This window comes from Gorilla gorilla, chromosome 10, assembly GCF_029281585.2.
Source record: "Gorilla gorilla gorilla isolate KB3781 chromosome 10, NHGRI_mGorGor1-v2.1_pri, whole genome shotgun sequence".
In the NCBI taxonomy this organism is placed as follows: Eukaryota; Metazoa; Chordata; class Mammalia; order Primates; family Hominidae; genus Gorilla; species Gorilla gorilla.
The window spans coordinates 139,241,766-139,268,152 of record NC_073234.2 but is presented as its reverse complement, the minus strand read 5'-3'; the positions used below and the strand labels follow the sequence as shown (position 1 = coordinate 139,268,152).

At 43.5% G+C, this 26,387-nt stretch overlaps 1 protein-coding gene across 1 annotated transcript in view; it reads right to left on the bottom strand.

Moving 5' to 3' along the window:
* The window catches only part of DNAH10 (dynein axonemal heavy chain 10), a 171,685-nt gene that overhangs the window by 101,562 nt on the left and 43,736 nt on the right, over nt 1-26,387 (bottom strand). The window contains exons 19-27 of the mRNA XM_019038458.4: nt 24,119-24,275; nt 19,409-19,885; nt 19,137-19,295; nt 13,982-14,098; nt 13,798-13,900; nt 12,273-12,451; nt 7,105-7,316; nt 3,046-3,199; nt 408-641 (exon numbers count right to left, since the gene is read on the bottom strand). Of these exons, the coding sequence (XP_018894003.3) occupies nt 408-641; nt 3,046-3,199; nt 7,105-7,316; nt 12,273-12,451; nt 13,798-13,900; nt 13,982-14,098; nt 19,137-19,295; nt 19,409-19,885; nt 24,119-24,275 (1,792 nt within the window). The remainder of the gene's footprint in view (nt 1-407; nt 642-3,045; nt 3,200-7,104; nt 7,317-12,272; nt 12,452-13,797; nt 13,901-13,981; nt 14,099-19,136; nt 19,296-19,408; nt 19,886-24,118; nt 24,276-26,387) is intronic.

Sequence of the window (26,387 nt, the reverse complement as noted above, 5' to 3'; positions counted from 1 at the left end):
TTTTTTTAAAAAGTGTAGAGAAATCAAAAAGGAATGTAAAATAAATATGTTTCTAATTTTCAGTGTCATCAAGGAGGCAAAAGCATCCTTGCAACAAGAACAGGACAGTATCAAAGAAAAACAGAGATAATATGAAAAAGAAGCAATTAGGAATCTTGGAAATGAAAATCATTCACTAAAATAAAAATTCAGATCAATTCCTTTGATCATGCACTCTTGTCCTCAAAATAAATCAAGACAAAAAAGTATGAAAGAGGATCATTTGTTTCTAAGCACAAAATATCCTCATATAAAAGTTCTAAGCACAAAATATCCTCATATAAAAGTTCTAAGCACAAAATATCCTCATATAAAAGCCACTGCTATGCACTGGCTCTAATCCATCTTTTGTTCATCTTTTCTCTCACCTCAATGACTTCCCCTATTAGAGAAAGCGTTTTTTCCCATTTGTGAACAGTTTGCAGAAAAGGCCCCACAAATCTGCTTCCTGAGATGCTCTGCAGGTTGAAAGTGTTGTCATCAAGAGACTGAATAATTTCGTCAACAGAACCCAGGATGTAGCCTCGCTCCTGTGTGCCTTTGCAATACTTGACTACAGTGAATTTCATATTTTCCCACGTGTCTAGGATTTCCTTCACAGCCTGTTCAGGAATAGAAAAAGAATGATTCAGGCACACGAACTGAAAGGACCGAGCCCCAACCCAAAAACACCTTCCTTAGCTTGCTTTTGGCCAACAACGCAATCGGAGTCCTGGGTCTGTTTCCTGAAAAGTTGGGATTCTGTCATGGTAATAATTGTCACTTATCAAGCATTCACTATGTGGCAGGTAAGCATGTCACATACACCATCTCATTCAGTCCTCAAAGCAAATACCTCAAAGTATATTGGTAGGGATTATTATCACCCACATTTTACAGAGATGGCAACTGGGGCTCAGACATGAAGCTCAGCTACTGAGCCCCAGAAACGGTCTAAACCCCACAGTCTGCCCCCGAAGTCTGCACAGTTATGAGATCCTGCCCCTGTGCTTACTCTACTGTCACAAAAACCAAATTACAAAATGATATGCCTCTTCTGATTCCATATTCAAAACAAAAAATCTATATCAAGGCCGGGTGCGGTGGCTCATGCCTGTAATCCTAATACTTTAGGATGTCAAGGTGAGCAGACTGCTTGAGCCCAGGAGTTCATGACCAGCCTTGGCAACATAGGGAGACCCTGTCTCAAAAAAAAAAAAATCTGTATCGATACATATGTATATGTGTATACATATGTACATGTGTACATTATATGTACATTATGCGTATCTTTGGTATATTGTGTACACTGTGTGTATATGTATACATGTGTATATACTATGTGTACATGTGTATATTGGGTACATTGAACATTGTATGTATATGTGTGCACATTATACGTACGTGTGCATATTAGGTATGCTCTGTGCACATTGTGTGTATACGAATACATAGTGTACATTATGTGTACATGTATATATTAGGTACACTGTGTGTACATTATGTGTATATGTATACATGTATATATATTATGTGTACGTGTGTATATTAGGTACACTGTATGTACATTATGTGCATATGTACATGTGTGTATACATTATGTGTATATGTTAGGCACACTGTGTGCACACTGTATGTATATTTTGTGTGTTTGCATGCATATGTGTCTACATGCATATGTGTGTGTACACATGTGTGGTGTACTATGTACAGTCATGTACTGCATAAGGACGTTTCATTCAGTGATGAATTTCATATATAATGGTGCTCCCATAGGATTATTAGACCATATTTTGGCCGTACCTTTTCTTTTTTTTTTTTTTTTTTGAGACAGAGTCTTGCTCTGTCGCCCAGGCTGGAGTGCAGTGGTGCGATCTCGGCTCACTGCAGCTCTGCCTCCTGGGTTCACGCCATTCTCCTGCCTCAGCCTCCCGAGTAGCTGGGACTACAGGCACCCTCCACCACGCCTGGCTAATTTTTTTTGTATTTTTAGTAGAGACGGGGTTTCACCGTGTTAGCCAGGATGGTCTCCATCTCCTGACCTCGTGATCCACCCGCCTCGGCCTCCCAAAGTGCTGGGATTACAGGCGTGAGCCACCACGCCCGGCCTTGGCTGTACCTTTTCTGTGTTTAGATACACATGTACTATTAGGTTACAATGACTGACAGTACTCAATATAGTTCCTTGCTGTACAGGCTTGCAGTCTAGAGCAATAGATTCTACCCAATAGCCTAGGTGTGCAGTAGTCATCCCAGCTAGGTTTACTTGCACAATCACGAATCAACTCAGGACACATTTCTCAGAATGTGTCCCTGCCATTAGGTGACACCTGACTATATACATATATGTGTAGGGGTATGTGTATGTGTGTACCTGTGTACGTGTATGTTAGTGCATACAAATGCATGGGTGTATGTGCACATATATGAGTAGTATGTGTGTATGCATATGTATACATGTGTGCATGCATTTTTAAGTAGGGAAAGAAATACACTAAAAAGTTAATAATTATTTTCAGGTAGTGGGATTATGAATTTTTTTTCAATTTTCTACCATGAACATCCATTACATCTATTTAAAAATCAATGGCAAAATAAATAAATAAATAAGAAACAATAAGAAAAAAATTTTTTAAACAATGGAAAATGAAACTACAATTGGGAACAACAAAAAATTTAATTAAAGCAGAAATTCTATTTCTACAACAAATAATTCTTTATTACTGAAGTACAGCAGGTACTAAAGCAAATATGTTTTCTCTTTTTTGTTTGTTTTTCTTCTTTGAGACAAGGTCTCACCCTGTCACCCAGGCTGGAGTGCCATGGTGCGATCACAGTTCACTGCTGCCTCCACCTTCCAGGTTCAAGTGATCCTCCCACCTCAGCCTCCCAAGAAGCTGGGACTAAAGGCAAGCCACCACGCTCAGCTAATTTTTTTTTTTTTTTAGTATAGATGAGTTCTCCCTATTTTCTCTTTGAATTAAAAAAAGACTGTTTTCTCCAGCCTGTTTTTAACTGAAGTCTTACCTTCTCAATGGCAACCTCCTTGATTGCTGCTGTGACAATCTCATTGAGAACATCTGTGTGTTTGTGCAGTTCCATAGCAAACATATTTTCCAAGGTGAACGTTTCGGTCATTTCAAAAAAGACAGACGTTTTTTCCATAAGTTCTTTCCAATGCCTGAAAGCACATCAGATTCAAATCTTTATGTTTACTGAATTTAGTGAGGAGTTCAATTACTCCCATTTAAATCACAGGACAAATCTCATTTTGTAAACTTCTTATAATGAAATGCTGCAACATGAGGACATCATTAGAAATATATTCCCAAAGTTCTCCAAAATCCCACTGGCCTCCAGAGTTAAACCGGAAAACAACATCTTGCAAAATACTGTATACACTATACACCAGTCTTCACGGCCTTCTCATAAAATACACAACTTTTAATTATTGGGAACGGCTTCTGTCATACTCTCTCGACCAATGACCTCAACCTCTGTTGAATCACTCAGCCTTTTTGAGAGCCTCATGTAAATTATGAGCTCTCGTGCATTTGATAAATATTTCAGTGCTGACTCCGTGCCAGGCAGTGGACTGGGGTACAGAGTTATCAAGGGCAAGGCTCCTAGCTTCAGAGAACCTGCCACTTACTTGGGGAGACAAACAACAAACAATAAACAAATCTATAAATTAAATAATGACATAGGGTTTTGAGTACTATGAGAAAACTGCAGCGTGCCAGAGGAGGTACGAAGGGGCCCATTCAGACGGGACAGTCGGGGCAGACTCCTGTGCACACAGACACAACGGGGGCAGCTCTGCTCTTCACCTGACTGGCCTTCCTTTAAGGTTTGCATTTGGCCTGTGAATTTGCCCATGTTTTAGTTCTGTGTATATGGAATGGGTGTGAGTAAGGCAGCCAAGCATGACGCTAGACAGCAGAACGCCACGTACCCAGCACGTGAGCAGCAAGTGTTGAATCACTGAGTGTTGTACACACACACACACACACACACATACACACACACACACATACACACACATACACACACACATACACACACATACACACATACACACATGCATACACACACATAAACACACACATACACACATACACACACATACACACACATACACACACATACACACACACATACACACATACACACACATACACACACATACACACACATACACACACACACATACACACACACATACATACACACACATACATACACACACACACACACACACACACACGGCCATGGAAATGGTCAGAAAGGAGGCCCTACTGGTTCGTCGGTCTCTGAACCCCCTGGCCTAGCACAGCACGGACAGGAAGGAGGGTGTCAGAACTGAAACTGAAGGGTAAGGGTCATCAGTGCCTGCTCCGTGGCTTATGGTCACTTGCTTTTTATTTTTTTCCCCCTTTTCCCATGAAGCTGAAGTTCTCACCACTGAACGCTGAAACTTAACCTTCACTGGCTACTATGGATAACATTCACAGGCCACGATGGCGATGGTGACTTTGGTTGTTTTTCAGGAAGTTGAACCAACTCCTCTGTCCAGTTCCAACTGGTTGAGACCACTGACCTTTCAGCTGGGCCTGTGCAAGTGCCCCAGAGGTGGCCTTTTGACGTTGGAAGGCCAAACACTCCACCCTCAGGCCACGCCGACGCCCCCACTTTCTGTGCCTGTGTCCTGTGAAATGCTGTGAACCCCAGCTACACTTGCTCAGAATGAACCTGTTACTTCCTTTTTCCCACCACCAACCACCTTCCCCCTCGACTTCGACCACCCCACTCCCCCAACGCCTAAACATCCCTAAGCCTTATCTTCAGGAAGGCAGATGTGAGGGCTGCTCGCCTGCCTCCTTGCTTGGCGGCCTTGCAAATAAATCTTTCTGTTTCACAAAACCCATGTCACGGCGATTGATGGACTGCATGTGGGCAGAGCGGACCTGGGGCCAGCCTGTGACATAACCCTGGTGGTGGATTAGAGGGTCCACACTCAACATGACACAGCCCTGAGTCACTGGGAGAGAGTGATTCCCTCTCCAGTTCCCGCCCAGTCCTTTCAATTACAGTAAATTACATCGAAGGGAAAGTCTCCTCTTTGTGCTTCTGTGTGACAGAGCAGGAGCAACCTCATCTTGGACAAACACTGCCACTTTAAGGTCCAGCTCCCTTTCCAGCCCATGCATTTTAAGGAAATCATTTCTCTTCTAACTACAAGCCACCAGAAAGAGCAGACAGGAAAACACAGACAAGACAGCTCAGGCACAGAGGGAGGAGAGGAGGAAGTCTCTTGGGTAACTGCCAAACTTCACCCTTACACAATGGGTCCCAGTAAAACAGTGGACCTTAATAAGAACATTCCTTTCCCTTCAGGTGCACTAAGATAGGGGAGCTAAAAGCAGACTCGGCGAGTATGCCTGCTGCTGCAGAAAAATGAATGGGAACAGACACACAACTCTCTCTCCCAGATAAGCACAACAGAGTGACACAGAAGCAGTCCAAGCCTCGGATAAACTCTCCCACCCTAAATCCTTAAAAACTCTTAGTCTCTAAGAGAGTGTGGCTCTGACCTAACTTGGCCAGAATCCCCTCCCAGGTTTGTTTTCTCTAAAATAAACCTGTTTTGACTGGCAAGCCACCTTTTGTGTTTCTTTCCTCTTTCTTTACTTCTTACGCTATGTCCTCAGTCCCTCTCCAGGGTCATTCACCTTTCTTAGAGCAAAGGCCTCTGGCTCAGAGACAGGCAACTGTTTTGAGCTAGTTTTTTTTTTTTTTTATAATTACTTTCTATTTCTGGCAAGAGCTTTTGATTTTCTCTTTACATTGGTGGTGTAAGTTTCTTTTTAGAATAACATTCATTTCCATAAAAAAGAAACTGATAGGAAGAAAAATATAAAGCCATGACAGCATAGATGATACTCAGATCTGACAAAAATGATGAGACATGACCAAAGTTTGAGAAACACTGGGTTATGGGATCATAAAACTGGGAACTTTAGCTAGAAAATGCCTACTTCTACCTAGTTTTACAGATGAGGAAACTGAAGTCTGCAAAGGTAAAGGTGAGTGCTCCAGGGAAGCCAGCAGACAGTGAAAAGAGGGCTAAGACTCCACGTCACCAGGGCCTGAGGGCTGCCTACTCCTTGTTGAGAGGGAGACACAGATGTAATAGGTGTCGAAGACAAGCCAGCACTTACGAGAGACTTTCTCAGTGTGAACTCAAGGATAGGAAGGGAACCAAAGAAGGGATGACTTTCTCACTAGGGAAAATGAAGTCACTTGATGTCATGGCATGACTAGATGACCACACTTTGGAAAACATGACTGAGGAATAGAGGAACACATGAGCGGAAGCATAACTCACAAATTAGGACTGTAACTCCTACTAATTCGTGTCTGTGTGGCGCCATCACCAAATAAACACAGACCCATGCCCCCTCTGTCCCACCCACAGGGCTGGCTATCCCATCAGTATGGTGGCCACAAGCCACGTGTGTCTATGGAGCACTAGAAACGAGGCAAGCCCAGGTTGAAATAGGCTATAGATATAAAATACACATTGCACTTTGACATATTTTTTAAGAAGAATGTAAAATATCTCATGAATAAATGTTTCATGTTGATTACATGTTGAAATAATGTTTGGGATATATTGAGTTAATTAAAATATACTATTAAAATTAATTTCACCCGTTTTTACTCTTTTACTGTAGCAGCTAAAAAACTGTAAATTACGTATGTGAGTTCCTTTTGATGTCTGCTGGATGGGGCTGATCAAGGTCACTTATTATAGTTTTTTAAATCTTCGAGAAAAGCAACTGCAAACGCCACTTTGCACCTGCTAGGATCTTTCTTTTTTAAAAGAATCCTGTGGTTGACAGTTTTATAGACACTTTACATAGAAACAACATTATAGAACTGTGTCGTGCCCATGTATAGCCCTGTGGCATTGTTGAAATTGTGTGCTTCATCATCAGACCAAAGATAATGTACTGAGGGAAACAATTTTAACTAAAAGCTCCTCCCACACTTTTACATCTGCGGACAGAGGACAAAACAAACCTGTCTCTTAGTGCCTCGTTTTTCAAGTCAAGAAGTAAAGGAATCGAGTCTTTGAATGCCTTCATTTTTGCTTCCAAGTAGTAGGCCACTGATAAGCCACGGACTGGCCGAGGTAGCTTTCTGAGAGCCCTGAGAAAACCTTCAATTCCTTCCTGGAGATTCTGCACATTCAGGTTGATCCAAAGGGTCTGAGACCATTCTTCTTTTGCAACCTGGAAACGTGCAAGAAACAGCTCCATCAACAAAGACCCCTTTGGAAATGCAACAAGGAGAGCAAGTTCTTGACTCTTAGTCACGTTCAGATATTTTAAAGTATTACCCATCTATCTACAACTACCTGAAATTCACAAACAAGGGGTTGACTACAAGGATCTAAAACAACAAGAAAAGAATTCCACTTTTTGTAAGCTTTTGCAAAAATAATGCTGTATCTGAGGATGTGTGGGATCCAGAAGTACATCTTCCCTTTCTAAAGACAAAAGTGAGAGGTATAAAGTAAGTAACAGGTGTTTTTTAAATCAGGGAGTTGCGTGGGTCTTAAAGAATGTGCTTCATTCAGGTGCTGTCATAGCTTGCTTCTTTTCCCTGATGAAAGCAGCTAAGGTTACAAAATATTTACACTTTAGATCACTAATCCAAGAATCTGTTTACAAACCATCAGGTTGAGGCTAAGAAGTGAGGAAAAACATGTTCCTACTTGATGATTGTAAAGAGAAGATTTTCTGTGTTATATTTTCCTGAGATTTAATGTAAAAATTACTTTTTTTTTTTGAGACAGGGTCTCGCTGCCACCCAGGCTGTAGTGCAATGGTGTGATCACAGTTCATTGCAGCCTCAACCTCCTGGCCTCAAGTGATCCTCCCATCTCAGCCTCCTGAGTAGCTGAGACTACAGACACGCACCACCAGGCCTGGATATTTTTTATGTCATTTTGCAGAGATAGGGGGTCTTGCTAGGTTGCCTAGGCTGGCCTCAAACTCCTGGGCTCAAGCAATCCTCCTGCCTTAGCCTCCAAGTGCTGGGATTATAGGCATGAGCCACCACACCTGGCCTGGTTTTCTAACAGCTTTATTGAGGATTAACTGGTATATAATAAGGTGTCCATAACTAAAGGTACAATCTGCAAAGTTTTGACAGGTGTGCAAGCCTGTGAAAGCACCACCACTATCAAGATAGCAAACTCATTCATCACCCTCAAAAGCTGACCCATTTCCCTGTGTCATAACCCCTCCCATCTCTCTCCTCCTGTCCCTACCCCCAGTTAACCACAGATCTGTGTTCTGCCACCATAAATTCGTTTGCATTTTCCAGGGTTTTATATGAATGGAATAATACAATATGCATTCCTCTGTATCTGGCTTCTTTCGCTCAGCATGACGATTCTGAGAGTCGCCCATGTTGTTGCGTGGATGCGCTGAGAACTGGTTCAATCCTCTACCTTGCTGAGTAGTAGTATTCCGTGGTGTGGATGAGCCACAGCTTATTTATCCATTCACTTAATGGGCATTTGGGTTGTTTCTAGTATTGGGCTATTACCAACAATGCTGTTTATGAACATTCATGCAGAAGTCTCTGCAAGGACCATGCTTTCTCTTCTCTCAGGTAAACACCTTGCACTCACTCCATTTAGGCTTCCACGGCCACACTCCATTGATTTTTTTCTTGTTGCAGTCACCAGTGGCCTCCACAATATGCAATACTGTGATCAATCCTCCATCCTCTTCTCACCTGATCTATCAGCAGCATCTGGTGCAGTTGGCCAGTCCTACCTCCTGGAAACACGTTTCCAAGATGTCACACTCACCTGTTTGTTCTCCTACCACCTGGGCCACTCCTCCTCCTCCTCGTCTTTCCTTTTTTAGGGACGTATTCTCATGGCATTTAATGTTGGAGAGACCCAGGCTCAGACCTCGCTCCTCTCCTCCACCAACCCCACTCCCAAGTGTACCGGGCTGAATAGCGTCCCCCAAAAATGCACGTCCACCCAGAACCTCAGAATGAAGCCTCACTTGGAAAGAGGGTCTTTGCAGAGGTAGTTAGGGTGAGGTCATACTGGATTAGAGCGGGCCCTAAATCCAGTGACCGGTGTCCGTATAAGAAGAGAAAACAGACATAGAGGCACAGAGGGAAGACAGCAATGTGATGAGGGAGGCAGAGACAGGAGCGACACAGCCGCAAGCCACGGAACGCCAGGGACAGTCAAAAGCCACCAGGAGCTGGAAGAGGCAAGAAGGAGCCTCTTCTGCAGCCTCCGGAGTGAGCGTGGCCCTGCAGACACCTTGATTTTACACTCCTGGCCTCCAGAACCGTGAGGAGATACATTTCTGTTGTTTTCAGCCTCCTGGTCTGTATTCATAATCATTTGTTCTGGCAGCCCCAGGAAACAAAGGCACCAGGTAAGCCCATCTGAACTGGTGGCTCAGTACCTTCCACACCTGGACACTCCCAATTCACACCTCCAGCTCTCCTCTGAGCTCCAGACAAATACATCCAAGTGCTGCTTCCTCGACATCACCACAGGAACGTCCAGCAGACATCACCTTGCCCTGAATTCCTGATGTTCACCATCGTCCCCAAACCTTCTTTTCCTGGAGTCTTCCCTTAAGAGTGACTCCACTCTTCCGGCTCCTCAGGCCAAAAACCTTGGAGTCTTCCTTGTTCTCTTGCTCTTACATCCCACATCCACACCTCCAGGAGGTCCCACTGACTCTACCTGCAAACCAGATCCAGAATCCACCCATGCTTCCCAACCTGCACCGCTGCCACCCCAGGATCCCCTGGGATTATGACGACAGTCCCCTGCCCGGCCTCCCAGAAGCCACCCAGTGTGTCACTGAGACTCTTCTCAACACACAACTTTGAAAAGCAATTGCCAGGAAAAAATAAATTTCAAGGAGAGTAGAAGTCACTCTAGGTGACGAAATGTCCCTTAACATCCACAGACCAGAGTAGGCTGGGGGGACCAAGCTGTGTCTCAATATTGGATTTTTAAAAATGCTTATTTTGCTACAGAAAAAAAAAAACAGAAAGAATGAATAAGACCTAGTATTTGATAGCATGGCAGGGTGACTATAGTCAATAAAAATTGTATATTTTTAAATAACTAAAGGAGCATAATTGGATTGTTTGTAACACAAAGGATAAAAGCTTGAGGGGATGGACATCCCATTCCCCGTGATGTGATTATTACACATTGCATGCCCGTGTCAAAACATCTATGTATCCCATATAGACACCTACTATGAACCCAGAAAAATTAAACATTTTAAAACCACTTATTTTGACATATGTGTGGTTGTTCTCAGTTCTCATGATACCTTTCCTTTTAAAAGCTGACGGTATGTTTTTCACTTTATGAATGTTTTGCCTAGTGCAGGCACCAGGTCTCATCACTTTCCACCCCATCTCTGGAATCTTCTCTCCTCTCTATTCCCTCTATAATTGTCCTAAAATGCAAGCTGCCATCCCTTCTGCCAGCACCGGGGCAGTGACCTCCTAAAGGACCCCCTGCCTGCAATCCCCCGGCTGCCTCCAGAGTCCCTTCTCACGGCTTCATCTCCACCGGCCGCTTCGCACATCCCAACCCCATTTCCTAGTGCATCCATGGTTGGTAAAGCCACCAGTCTGGATGAAAGGTTATGGACACAAGACACAACTTCAAATCTTCTGTCTCTGCTCCTGCCCAATGCTCTGCCTGGAAAGCTTTGTTCTGCACCAGGCAAAAGCCTGTTCTGGTTCAGAGCCTCAATCCCAGGCCACCTCTTTAGCAGCACTCCCTGGGCCAGTGGGCCACTCTCCTTCCTCCTCTGCAATCTCAGGACTCTGTCCACCTCATTTCCAGCACACATCTTGGTGGCGTGGTTATTTGTTCACATATCGGTGCAAAGGTGAATCCTGTGTGTCAAGTGGACGCTGGTGTTTTGTGAGAGATACTGAGTGAGATGAGCATTTGCATTGGGGGACTGAGTAAAGCAGGTGGCCCTCCCCAACATGGATGGCCTCACTCAATCCACTGCAGGCCCGAATAGAACAAAAGGCTGAGGAAGGTGGAATGCAACCTCTGTGCCTGACTGTCTTCAAGCTGGGACGTCAGTGTTCTCCTGCATTCGGACTTGGACTCAGACTAGAATCTACACCATCAGCTCTCCAGGGTCTCTAGCTTGCCAACGGCAGATCGTGGGACTTCTCAGCCTCCATAATCACAGGAGCCAATTCCTCATCATAAATCTCATAGATACAGGTACAGATTAGATACAGATATATACGTATGCATTAGATATAGATTAGAAATAGATATGTAGATTAGACACAGATAGATGTAGATTAGATAATGTAATACAGATGTAGATTAGATATAAAGGTATAGATACAGGTTATAGATACAGATTAGATATAGACAGATATGGATATAGATACACATCTCTCCTATTGATTCTGTTTCTCAAGAACCCAGACTAACATAGTCAGTCTCCCTTGGGGACTCAAGAAGGGCAGGAACGGGCAAACATGACTCCTTTTCTGGACCCCACACTCCAACCAGCACAGCACTGAGCTTATAGCTCAGAACTAAGTCAATAGATAAATGAATGAATAGCATGAATTTGCATGGGAAACATACCAATGAGAGGCACCCAAATGACATGACATTTGCAACTTTTATTTTTATTTTTATTTTTTGAGACAGAGTCTCACTCCATCACCTAGGCTGGAGTGCAGTGGCGCAATCTCAGCTCACCGCAACCTCCACCTCCTGGGTTCAAGCGATTCTTGTGCCTTAGCCTCCCAAGCAGCTGGGATCACAGGCATGTGCCACCATATCTGGCTAAGTTTTGTATTTCTTAGTAGAAATGGAGTTTTGCCATGTTGGCCAGGCTAGTCTCGAACTCCTGGCCTCAAGTGATCCACCCGCCTTGCCTCCCAAAGTGCTGGGATTACAGGCGTGAGCCACCACACCCAGCCTATTTCCAGAACTTTTCCAACACCCCAAATGGAAACCCTGTACCTATAAGCAATCACTCCCCATCCCCCTTCCCTGCAGCCAAAATAAGCATTTCCACAACGTTGGACCCAAGCTCATTATTATGGTGGCATCAAAATCTGCAGGGCCTAAGTAATTCCTACATCCCCTTCAGTGAGCCTGAGTCCTTCGCTTTCAGGGAGATGCTCACCTTTAGTCCTTCATAGAGCTCGTAAATCATCCTTAGCCCACTCATTTCCTTCTGCACTTTCAGCAGCTCGGGGTACATCGTAATAGGAAGATCGAAAAGTTTCTCAGCGTTAGCCAGTTCCTGACGGCTCTTTTCATGTCTTGCCAGCTCTCTTTCATAAACACCTAAAAGCTCTACTCCTAGTAAATAAATACACCGATGAGTGAATAAATACAATTTTAAGGTGTACAAAATTGAATAAGAAATCATGCATAAAGTATCTCAATTATAATTTCATCCTCATAAACCACACGGGAAGACAAATTTAGAATCATGGCACCATTCTAACTAAAACCAAACGACCAATGACATCTGCAGTCTCCTCCAGTTAGAAAATTGTGCCTAATTCTCACAACCAGGTCATTCAGAAAGGAGACTATTTTAAGGGAATCTGAGGTGGTCTATGTTGTGGTCGACAACACCATCCTTTGCCACCCCCTTGAGAACGTCATCATCCTACTGATAACTCCCCTACCACTCTAACTTCCCAGTTCTATGCTTCTCCCCCAATTCCAACGACCACTACCACTCTACGTCACTACATCCCTGCTCACAATCATCTACTCAAATGCCACATTTCCCAGATGCCTTTTTTGAGCATCCTTAAATAAATGTCACCCGATTCTTTAGAAGCCATAGCAGTCTTTGGTTTGTCTCATGGTATTTTTTTGTCTCATGGTATTTACCAAATTCTCTTTAGAATAAGAATTTTAGGACTCGGCTCAGTGGCTCAGGCCTGTAATCCCAGCACTTTGGGAGGCCGAGGCGGGAGGATCACTTGAGGTCAGGAGTTCAAGACCAGCCTGGCCAACATGGTGAAACCCCGTCTCTACTAAAAATACAAAAATTAGCAAGGCATGGTGGCACGCGCCTGTAGTCTCAGCTACTCAGGAGGCTGAGGCAGGAGAATCACTTGAACCCAGGAGGTGGAGGTTGCGGTGAGCTGAGATTGCGCCATTGTACTCCAGTCTGGGTGACAGAGCGAGACTCTGTCTCAAAAAAAAAAAAAAAAAAAAAAAAAACAACAAAATAACAGAATTTTAGTATTTTTATCTTGTCACCATTTTAGCCTAGGTGATGTGAAGGGCAGAGGACAAGCATCTGAATCCAAAGAATAAATGTAACAGGCATTAGAAAGGCAGCCGTTTGGATAAGACGCTGCCTTTGTAAAGGCAGTCGCTGGTGTTTAAGATTTCTGAGCTGCGGCAGAAACCTCTGTATCCCCCGCAGGAGTGGAGGCTGCTCCTTGGCACTTCTCTCAACACCTTCGGGTAGCAGGCACTCAACAATCAATGAGTCGCATTAATCCAGCTTTTTTTTTTTTTTTTAATGTGACCACTAAAATGAGCCAAGAAAAAAGTATTTGAGGAAGAAATAAATATTTAAATCATGGCACCATCATCACTTGCCATAAAACTCTTAAGCAAAACATACTCAAACATTTGCTACTCAGATCGCTCAGTAAGACCAACAGGAACATTCTTACCTTTATCAAGATCATCACCAACAGAACCAGGGCCTTCATTGCAAAAACGCTTTGCAAACTCCTCTATCTGAACTCTGTAGTTCATTATTTCGCCTCGAGTAAGCTGAGAAAAACGAGGTTACATTAATTTAGCCCAAATACGTTTTTCAACGTCTTTACTCAGGAAGTGAAATTTAAAAGGTACCTCTGTGAAAGTTCTCTTTATGTCCCCAAGAGCATGCTCCACATTCACTGAATCATTAAACAGATTGGACCACATGCTCTCAATCTTATCAACCAGTTCTTTCTCTGCATCAGGAGGCTAATTAGGAGAAACAAAAAACAGAATAAACAACAAATGATCAGCAATTTGGAATTGAAATTGATGGTCAAAGTTACCTCCCAGGGACTTCTGCTTGTGGCAACAGGAGGCTAGGTAATTCAAACCAACTCAAAAGCTGATTGAAATATTAAGGCCAGACATGGCCAGACTGGGATTACATGGCTCATGCCTGTAATCCCAGTACTTTGGGGGGCTGAGGCAGGAGGATCCCTTGAGCTCAGGAGTTTGAGACCAGCCTGGGCAACATAGTGAGACTGTATCTCTGTAAATATAAAAAGAAAAAGAAATTTTAAAAAGAAATATTAGGCTGGGCACAGTGGCTCACGCCTATAATCCCAGCACTTTTGGAGGCTGAGGCGGGTGGATCACCTGAGGTCAGGAGTTCGAGACCAGCCTGGACAACATGGTGAAATCCCTTCCCTACTAAAAATACAAAAATTAGCCAGGCGTGGTGGCAGGAGCCTGTAGTTCCAGCTACTCAGGAGGCTGAGGTGGCAGAATCGCTTGAACCTGGGAGGCAGAGGTTGCAGTGAGTCGAGATCACACCACTGCACTCCAACCTGGGTGACAGAGCAAGACTCTATCTCAAAAAAATAAAGTAAAATAAAAATAAATATTAAAGTCGAATTTTATAATTAAAATAAAATCAGTATAAAATCATTTTTAAAAATAAAGAGATAGAGGCTGGGTGCGGTAGCTCATGTCTGTAATCCCAGCACTTTGGGAGGCTGAGACGGGCAGATCACCTGAGGTCAGGAGTTCAAGACCAGCCTGACCAACATGGAGAAATGCTGTATCTACTAAAAATAGCTGGGGTGGTGGCGCATGCCTGTAATCGCAGCTACTCAGGAGGCCGAGGCAAGAGAATCACTTGAACCCAGGAGTCGGAGGTTGCAGTGAGCCAAGATTGTGCCATTGCACTCCAGCCTAGGCAACAAGAGTGAAACTCCATCTCAAAAAAAAAAAAAAAAGAAAAAAAGAAATAGAGATATTACAGAGAGATAAGCCCTTCATAAACTAAAGCCCAGCTTCAAATCAACTTAATCTCTGATTAGAATAAGGTTAGCTTAGCTTGCTAATGTACCCAGTTGTGGTGTCTGTTAGAAGCAAAAATAAACCTCCTCTGATGAAATATAACATCATCCAACGCCTCCAATCCTCTCTCTCCAATTTATCACATAGGCTGTTAAGAACTCAGTTAGAAATGCCAGCCATATAAAGACACAAAAGAACTTAAACAAAACCAAGAGATTCACAGACAACATAAACGATCACGACAGAGTTATAAGACACACAATTTAAAATAATTTTATTTAATAGAGTAAAGGAAACAAAAGACAAAAACAAAATTGAGAATTTTGGTAAAGCACAGGAAATTGTTTTTAAAATGGAAATTCTAGAATGGATAATGACAATATCTGAAATCAAGAGCTCAAAGGATTGTTTAAGGAACCAGGAAAAGCAGATCAGATATAAATAAATAGAAAATTAATGAACTTAAAGTTTAGGACAAAGTATTAGAATAAACCACAGAAAGAAAAGGCAGAAAGGAATGTAAGATGTACAGGGTATTGTAGAAAGGTCCAACATATGTGGAATTGGAGTCCCAGAAGGGGAAAAAAAAATAAGGCAAAAACTGTTAATTTTCCAAAACTAGGTAAAGACATCAGCCTGCAGATTTTGAATGTACTACAAATCTCAATCAGGAAAAAAAAGAAGAACAAAACAAAACAAAAGAACCTAGTTACATCATATTACAACTGCTGAAAACCAAAGACCGAAAAAAAATTCTTAAAAGCAGACCAAAAAAAAAAAAAAAAACGTTACACTGGACTACCTTGAAAGGGAGCAACAAAAAGATTAACAGTCAACTCCTCCGTCAAAACAATAGAGGCCAGAAGATGATGGAATAATATCCACACATAGAAGGGATAAAAAAAACCCAGAGTTGGTGTTTCCAAAAGATCAATAAACTAAGTGTTTGTAAGGAGACGGAGCAACTGAAACCTTTATTCATGCTGGTATGGATGTAAAGGGGTACCATCACTTTGGAAAACTAGCAGAATCTAGTGAAGCTGAACACGTGGATTCCTGTAACCCAGCAACTTCACGTCTAGGCCTATACTCAATAGAAATGCACGCGTTAAGTCCCATAAGGTTGTCCTCACTTCAGATGCCAGTTGCAAGTATTAGGTGCCCAGAGTACACAGACTTCTGTCCAACCTGGCTACTAAATCAGGGGTTCCCCCACACACGTCTCCTTCACGTTTGACCATTTGCTGAAATGGCTCACAGAACTCAGAAGGACACTTTACTTACCATCACTGATTTATTATAAAAGACACAACTCAGGAACAGCCAAACGAAAGAGACGCACAAGCTAAGGTATGGGGTTGGGGGGTGCACAGAGCCTCCATGCCTTCTCTGAGCACACCACTCTCCCAGCACCTTGGTGTGGTCAACAACCTGGAAGCTCTCCAAATCCCATCATTTAGGGATGTTCATGGAGGTTTCATTATACAGGCATGACTGATTAGATCACTGGCCTTTGTTGATCTCCAATCTCCAGCCCTTCTTCCCTCCCCAAGGGTGGCGAGGATGGGTGCCTGAAAGTTCCAAACCTCTAAATAATTTATGGCTTGATCTTTCTGGCAACCAGCCCCCATGCTGAAGCTGCCTAGGGCTCCCAGCCACCAGTCATTTCACTTGCATACAAAAGACACTCTTGTCACTCCAGAGTCCAAGGATTTGAGAGGCTGTGTGCCAGGAACCAGGGACAAAGAACAATATTGTAACAAAAGATGTTCCTGTGACCCCTATCACTCAGGAAATTACAAGTGTTTTGGAAGCTTTGTGTCAGCAACCAGGGACAATGACCAAAGACAGTCATTGGTCTTTTGTCAAAGATCAAAGAGCAACAAAATGATGTTTTGGGCCAAAAATGGATTGCATATATGACAGTATTCCCATAAGATTATAATACTGTATTTTTACTGTACCTTTTCTATGTTTAGATATACAAATACTTACTGTTATATTACATTGCTTATAGTATTCAGTACAGTACATGCTGGACAGGATTGTAGCCTAGGAGCAATAGGTTCTACCATATGGCCTAGGTGTGTAGTAGCTATATCATCTAGATTTGTATAAGTACATTCCATGATGTTTGCACAATTATGGAATTGCCCATTGACACATTCTCAGAACATATCCCCATTGTGTTAAATATACACAACTGTATATTTCTCTTATTGTATTGGAGTTAATCTAATAAACCACACAGCAATTACCATATTTAACGATACAGTGCCAAAAGCTTTTCCTCTGAGATCAAGAACAAGATACGGATTTCCCCTACCTCCCCTTTCATCCAACCTTGTACAGGAATTCCTAGCTAGAGTCATAAGGTGAGAAAAAGAAACAAAATATTTAAAAATTAAAAAGAAATGAAACTGTCAATATTCACAGTTTATAAAATGGTGTGCCTAGAAAATCCAAAATAATCTGTGGATAAATGATTAAAATTAATAATTACTGATCATAAAAAAGTAGAATGCAAATATCAATTGTCTTTCTATATAACAATAAAAAATAAAATAATTAAAATAAAAATTAAAGATACCAATTACAAGAGCATCTAAAAATACCAAGTACCTAGGAATAAATCTGGCAAAAAATAGGTAAGGCCTCCATGGGGAAAATAATAAATCTTTATGGGGAGACATTAAAGACCTAAATAAAGACAGAGAGAACATGTTCATGGATAGGAAAACTCAATACTACAGGATGTCCATTTGTGCAGATTAATCTACAGGATCAATGCAATCACAATCAAAATCTCAACTGTTGTTGTTTTGTTGTTTTTGTTGTTATTGGAATTTGACATTCTGATTCATTTTTTGTGTGTGACCCATTGCACACTTAGTGCAAAATCCTTTGTTACAGTGATTCTTCTATTATTTCTGTGATGTAAACCAGGGAAGCAAAGTCTGACAAAAATCTACCTGGCTAGGCCGGGCGCGGTGGCTCACGCCTGTAATCCCAGCACTTTGGGAGGCCAAGGTGGGTGGATCACAAGGTCAGGAGATCAAGACCATCCTGGCTAACATGGTAAAACCCTGTCTCTACTAAAAATACAAAAAAAAAAATTAGCCGGGTGTGGTGGCGGGTGCCTGTAGTCCCAGCTACTCGGGAGGCTGAGGCAGGAGAACGGCGTGAACCCGGGAGGCGGAGCTTGCAGTGAGCCGAGATCGTGCCACTGCACTCCAGCCTGGGCGACAGAGTGAGACTCCGTCTCAAAAAAAAAAAAAAAAAAAAATCTACCTGGCCAAGGGAGAAATACAAACTAGAGAAGAGAAACAAATTGCTATGAATAAATCAGGATTTGCATGAAGTTTGTCTTTCAGCATTTCTGTTGCTTGACTGCTTCAAACACCAGGACCCTTGCAGCCTAGTGGTTAGGATGTGGAGCTCACAAATGCCCTTGCTGAGCAGTAGACCTGGGCCAAAAACTTGAGTTTCTTTCATCATCAGAAAAATGTACAGTATGTAAAATTTCCATACAATTTCAGGGGGAACCCAGACCCCCTAAAACTCATCCATGACTTTGAAAGATCCTGAGAACCCAAATTTAACAACCCTAAACAAAGTAAGACTAATTGAATTATCTTCTACCAGTTTCTTTTATCATCTTAAATCTTTCACTCTCTTCTTATCATTTTTGCAAGAGCTCTTTATCTATTAAAGGAAATTAACACAAAAAAAGAAGAAAAGAAAAGGGAGAATGGAAATGGTATAGTTACAGATCAATCCATTTGAGCCATACAGATTGAAAAATACTCTATATTTTCATTATTCTAAATAATAGTGGCATTGCTTTACATTTACAATGTATTACTTAAAGTCACTTATTTGAAAACAAATCAATGGCAGTATACTTGAGAAGCATTTCTGAAAAGGGTCGTTAGTGGTCAATCCAATTGTTAAATGCATAAGAAAACACAAGTTGACTTACAAAGAGGTTATACATTGCCATGGTACGATATCGCTCCTGGACGTCCCTATATCTCAGTTCCATGACTAGAGATTTACTTCTAATTTCTGCAATTGTTGCAAGGACAAACTTGAGATCTTCAAGGGTATTGGGGATCTTCCTAAGGTTTTTGGCCAGGTGCTATAACAGAAAGTACAAAGAACACTAAGCAAACACAGAAAAAACAGTAATGGCGCAAATGAAGACCCAACTTACACGAAAAGTAGTTTCAATTACACACAGCGATTGAGTACCTCCATCTCTTCATGGAGATTATAGAGCTCCTCTTTTGCTGACTCATTGAGAAGTTTTCCAAGCGAAATCACCCAGGACTTGGCATTTTCCTGCACTGTGTTTGCCAGATGCCCAAGCTGAAGTCTGATGCAATGCTCATCCTTAATTAGAGGGTGGCGCATAACCTCATAGGCTATCTTGGAATAGAACTGCAACTTTTCATCATATGCTACACAAGGAGGTTTCCTGGCAGCAAATTTCTCCATCACAATAGCTTTGTCCAATTTCCAGAGAGGTCGATACCGCTTCCATTTTTGTAGATACTTCATAAGATTGATCAGAATCCTGTGGACATTTTGGGGGATCATAACAGCTTGTTCAATTATCTGAGGATTCAGAGAGATATCATTGTAAAAGTTTATTATAACAACTTCTTCTTCCTCCCCCTTCTGAGGGGGGCATTCTATGCAGCTGCCATTCATCCAACGAACAAAATGCTGGCAAAGTAAGAATTAGGAGAAAAGACAGTATTTTAGTATCTACTTTGCCTCCAACGTACATATTAGTATTCAGTAATAAGTCTTGCCAGTAATGGAAAATCACTTTATTATTAATAAATTATTTGAGATTCAAAAATTACCATAATCCTTTGTTCCTCTCATCAAGAGATGGAGCCTATTTCCCTTCCGGAGCGAGCCTTGTCACTTAACTTGACCAATGGAAAGGGGCGGACATGGTATTATGCAAATTCAAACCAAGGATTCAAGAAAGCCCTGCAGCTTCTGCTCTCATGCTCTCAGAACCTTGCAATCACCAGCTCGAGCTGGTCTACTACACCACGAAAGGCCATACACAAGAGAACCCCAGCCGCCGCCCATCAGAGCTGTGCTTGAGGTCATCAACTGCTAGACACGAGTGAGCCCAGCCAAGACCAGAAGAACTGCTCAGCAGAACTCAGCCCACAGAACCCAGAGCTAAATGATTATTGTTTTAAGCCAGTAAGTTTGGAAATGGCTTGTTATAACATAAAGGCCAACTACACCATGGATGAATTAAAAAAACCTTTATTTCCGTATTAACAGAGGAAAAAACACACATTCAGGCAAATTGACTGCTTAGTGTCCCAGAACAAATCTGCTAATCTGACATCTCCCTGCTGTAGAGTTAAGGCTCTGTTTTTTGTTTGTTTGTTTGTTTTGTTGTTTTTTTTGAGACGGAGTTTCGCTCTGTCGCCTAGGCTGGAGTGCAGTGGCGCAATCTCAGCTCACTGCAAGCTCTGCCTCCTGGGTTCACACCATTCTCCTGCCTCAGCCTCCTGAGTAGCTGGGACTATAGGCGCCCACCCCCACGCCCAGATAATTTTTGGTATTTTTAGTAGAGATGGGGTTTCACCGTGTTAGCCAGGATGGTCTCAATCTCCTGACCTCGTGATCCGCCCACCTTGGCCTCCCAAAGTACTGGGATTACAGGCGTGAGCCACTGCGCCCGGCCAAGGCTCTGTTTTAATCAAGCGTGAGTCATAACAGCAAACCATGGGTATGTGACACACTACTTCTCTGAACAATAGGCTCACCATCTGTAAAATGTGAATAACAACTACTATAGGTTGGTGCAAAAGTAGTTGCAGTTTTGCCAATACTTTTAATGGTAAAAACCACAGCTACTTTTGCACTGACCTAATACTTCTGTTTCCAATATTACTAATAACAGTAATACTAACACTAGGCGGGGCGCGTTGGCTCGCACCTGTAATCCCAGCACTTTGGGAGGCAGAAGCAGGCAGATCACGACGTCAAGAGATCGAAACCATCCTGGCCAAAATAGCGAAACCCTGTCTCTACTAAAAATACAAAAATTAGGCCAGGCGCAGTGGCTCATGCCTGTTATCCCAGCACTTTGGGAAGCTGAGGCGGGCGGATCACAAGGTCAGGAGATTGAGACCATCCTGGCTAACATGGTGAAACCCCAACTCTACTAAAAAAAATACAAAAAATTAGCCAGGCATGGTGGCGGACTCCTATAGTCCCAGCTACTCGGGAGGCTGAGGCAGGAGAATGGCGTGAACCCAGAAGGCGGAGCTTGCAGTGAGCCGAGATTGCACCACTGCACTCCAGCCTAGGCGAAAGAGCAAGACTCTATCTCAAAAAATAAAATAAAATAAAAATACAAAAATTATCTGGGTGTGATGGCACATGCCTGTAGTCGCAGCTACTCGGGAGGCTGAGGCAGGAGAATCACTCACATCCGGGAGGTGGAGGTTGCAGTGAGCTGAGATCACACCACTGCACTTCAGCCTGGCGAAAGAGCAAGACTCCATCTCAAAAAAAAAAAAAAAAAAAAAAAAAAAAGTAATACTAATACTAATAGCTAACATTTATTCAGAGCTACTGATTGCCAAACACTGCACTAAGCTGTATACACGTGTTATATAATTTAATCCTCCCAACAGCACGCACTAGAAGGTGAATGGTATTATCATTTCCACTTAGTAGAGGAGGTAAAATTCAGAAACTAGTTAAAACTTTGGCTCATTATTTTTTGCCATGAAATAGGAATCCTGAAGATCAAAGAGTTCAACCATATTAAGTGGCCTAGCCACGCATGTTCATTTGCCAAGATCTTTTTAATGAAATACATTTTTAACCTTATCTAAGAGAATAAGTAAAAATTATTTTCATTTAAAAGAAAAAACTTATGAAGCTAAAATAATACAGGCTTCACCAAGAGCCTCAAATCCATCTATTAGTAAGGAGGAAAGTTAAGTTGGCATGGAATATTGTGATTAATATTCATAATGTTTTATAGGCCAACTTGCCTATTTATTTACCCCTTAAAAATTGCTGTTTCCCTTACAAAGGAAACATACATAGCACCTATAACATACAGCACCTATAAGAGAATTTATGTAACAGAGACTTAATAAATAACTGTCTTAGCATGGATTATAAAACATGTACCGTTTATTCATCTTTTTTTTTTTTTTTGAGACGGAGTCTCGCCCTGTCGCCCAGGCTGGAGTGCAGTGGCGCAATCTCGGCTTGCTGCAAGCTCTGCCTCCTGGGTTCACACCATTCTCCTGCCTCAGCCTCCCAAGCAGCTGGGACCACAGGTGCCCGCCACCACGCCCAGCTAATTTTGTGTGTATGTGTGTGTATTTTTAGTAGAGACAGGGTTTCACCATGTTAGCCAGGATGGTCTCAATCTCCTGACCTCATGATCCACCCGCCTCGGCCTCCCAAAGTGCTGGGATTACAGGTGGGAGCCACCACGCCTGGCCTTATTCATCAATTTTTAAGTATGGTGAAATGAAATTCCCTATTCTGATTTCTATACTTATTTTTATGCCCCTAAAAATGCCTGAAACATGTCTGACTTGCTGAGCAAGCCAAGTGAAGAGGAAGATGCCAGTGTGCTGGGGGGTGATGCCCCATACCCACAAAGACAACTCTATTTTCCAGTTTGGGGTAAGACATAAACCTTGGGTTTTCTGCCAGCAGATGTTCATTCAACATACATTTACTGAGAACCAACTATGTGCCAGATGTTCTTGGTGCTGGGGATTCTAAAGGGAACAAAACACTCAAGGTCTGTATTCCCATGGATCTTACATTCTAGTGGCCTGAAAGGATCAATAGATAAATAAGCAAGGAAAAAGAAAAGGCCGGAGAGTGGTACGTGGTAGGAAGATGGGAAGGGGGTGACTGGAGAGAGAGGACAAGAAGGTCAGGGGAGCAGAATGTTCCAGGTGAGGGAATAGCTATGGAGATCCTTGCAAGAGGAACCCATGGTGCCTGCTGGAGGCACAACCAGGCAGCCAGTCAAGCTGCAGCATGAGGGAGCATGATCCTCATAGGACTGAGATCAGAAAGGCAGCCAGGGGCTAGAGCATGGCGGCCTCACAGACCACACAAAGATATCTGGATTATGTTCCAAGTGTAATTAAGTCATGGGGTGGGTGGGGGCAGTTTACAACAGGGATGACGTGAAATGATATGTTGTTGTTGTTGTTGTTGTTGTGTTGTTGTTTTAGAGACACGGTCTTGCTCTGTTGCCCAGGCTGGAGTGCAGTGGTGCAACCATACCTCACTGTACCCTTGAACTCCTGGGCTCAAGCAATCCTCCGCCTCAGCCTCCCAAGTAGCTAGGAACACAGGTGTGCACCACCACGCCTAGCTAATTAATTTCAGTTTTGGTAGAGATGGGGGGTCTCACCATGTTGCACAGGCTGGTCTGGAACTCCTAGGCTTAAGCAATCCTCCCACCTCAGCCTCCCGAAGTGCTAGGATAACAGGCGTGAGCCACTGCACCTGGCCTGATTTGTATTTGTTTAAGGTAATTCTGACCACCGGTGGTGGAGAACGGATTGATGGAACGTCACTGCAACAGTCCAGGAGAGGGGTGATGGCCACTTGGGATAGGAAGGTACTGGGGGGACAGGAGAGAAGAGGACAGATGGCAGGTATGTTTGGAGGACTTACTGATGTGAGCTGGGCAGGGCTGGGTGAGAGAAGAAGAAACAAGGACGAGTTTCTGGGTCAAGCAATTGGTTTGATGTTGGTGCCATTTCCTGAAGTGGGGAAAACTGGGGGATGACTGAGTCACAAGGCAGGAAGTCAAGAATTCCACCTTGGGCTGCGGGCAGTGGCTCACGCCTATAGTCCCAGCACTTTGGGAGGCGGAGGCATCCTGAGATGCCGTCTGAGCAAGGACACAAGCACCTCCGCTCTCACCTTGGTGATCTCCACGCAATTCCGGACACAATGGAAGCACATCTTGTCGATCTCATTTGTGTTGGGATGAAGGATGATCTCAGGTGCCGTCAGAATGGTTTCAGTGTGGAACAGAGGGACATTTCCAAGGATCAAAGAATTAAAAGACTGCAAGTTCCTAAGAGGGGTTGATGAGAAAGACTCAGAGTGTATCTCACTACAGTGAAATACGCCAAGCAATTGATGGAAATGACCAGGGCCACAAAAATCACAGGTACAGGCAATGGCACACTGCGAGGCTGTCCTAGACAGGCTGGAGTGAGTCTTACTTAAAATACTCTTTTTTTGCACTAAATTTTTACAAACAGTTCATTTCCACTTTTGGAAAACTGAAGACCTTTTGGTTGGAAAATAGTTAATAATGACTTCCAAAACCTGCTCAACTCTGGTAAGGAAAAAGGAGCATTCACATCCCCACCCAGCCTGCCCCATTGGCTCCATCCTTTCCAGGATGAAAGTAGATGTGACACCCAGGGATGGAACTTCATCAACCTCCAGCCCAGTCTCCCTGCTTCCCCCCGCCGGCCCACCCCCATCCAGTAATTCACATGGCAGCCAGAGACACTATTTTAAAACATCTAGCGGGGCGCAGTGGCTCACATCTGTAATCCCAGTACTTTGGGAGGCTGAGGTGGGAGGATCATTTGAGCCCAGGAGTTTGAGACCAGCCTGGGCAACACAGCAAGACCCTGTCTCTAAAATAAAAATAAATTAGCTGGGCATAGTGGTACACGCCTGTGGTCCCAGCTATTCGGGAGGCTGAAGTGGGAGAATTGCTTGAGACAGGGAGGTTGAGGCTGCAGTGAGCCATGAACATGCCACTGCACTCCAGCCTTGGTGACAGAGTGAGACCCTGTCTCAAAAAACAAAACAAAACAAAAACATCTAACTCCTCCCTCTCCCTCCTCCCTTCTCTCTCTCCCTCTCCCTCTCACTCCACCTCCCTCTCTTACCCTCTCCCTCCCTCCTTCTCCTTTTCCCTCCCTTTCTCTCTCTCTCCTCTCTCTCTCCCTCTTCCTCTCTGTTCCTCTCTCCCCCTCTCCCTCTCACCCCACCTCCCTCTCTCACCCTCTCCCTCCCTCCTTCTCCTTTTCCCTCCCCTTCTGTCTCCTCTCTCTCCCCTCTCTCTTCACCTCTCTCTCTCCCTCTTCCTGTTTCTCTCTCCCTCTCCAGGCTTCTCCCTTCCTCTCTCCCTCTTCCCCCCTCCTTATCTCTCTCTCTCTCCCCCTCTCCCTCTCTCTCCACCTCTCTCTCTCGATCCCTCTCCCTGTTTCTCTCTCCCTCCCTCTCCTCCTCTTTCTCCAGTTGAAAACACTCCAGCAGCCTCCCTTGGCTGTCGGATAAAATGCAAGCTCCCTGGCTTCCCAGGCTCCCTGTAACCTGATCCACCCCTGCCAGTCTCTCCAGCTTCATCCCCTCCTTCAATCTCATCTTTCCTTCTTTCTGTTTCTTCCACTGACCAAAGGCCCACCTGTGGGTCTTCACAGCAGTTTTTGGCTTCCCCCAGAAAGCTCTTCCCCCTTTCAGCTCACTCCTCATCTTCAGGTCTCTACTAAAACGTGGAATTTCCGGGGTCTTTCTTGACCACCCAATTACAGCAGCATCTCCATTCTCTCCCCAGAACACTAGGCTGCTTTATTTCTTTTACAGAACTCATCTCTTTTATGTCTGTTTCCCTGTGTCCTGCCTTCTCTATGAGGTTAGAGAAACTGCAAGGATACAGGGGCCTTGTCTGTGACCAGAGTCTAATCCAACAGGCAGCACAGGGCAGGCTTTACTCAACCTTGGATGGATGGATGGATGGATGGATGGATGGATGGATGGATGGATGGATGTGTGGATGAATGTGTGGATGGATGAGTGAATGAATAGATGGATGGATGGATGGATGATGGATGGATGGATGAACAAATGAATGAATGAGTTAATAAATCGATCAAGAGAAAACATAGCAGGGCCGGGCGCGGTGGCTCACGCTTGTAATCCCAGAACTTTGGGAGGCCGAGGCAGGCGGATCACGAGGTCAGGACATTGAGACCATCCTGGTTAACACAGTGGAACTCCGTCTCTACTAAAAATACAAAAGAATTAGCTGGGCGTGGTGGTGGGCACCTGTAGTCCCAGCTACTCAGGAGGCTCAGGCAGGAGAATGGTGTGAACCCAGAAGGCGGAGGTTGCAGTGAGCCAAGATTGCGCCACTGCACTCCAGCCTGGGCAACAGAGCAAGACT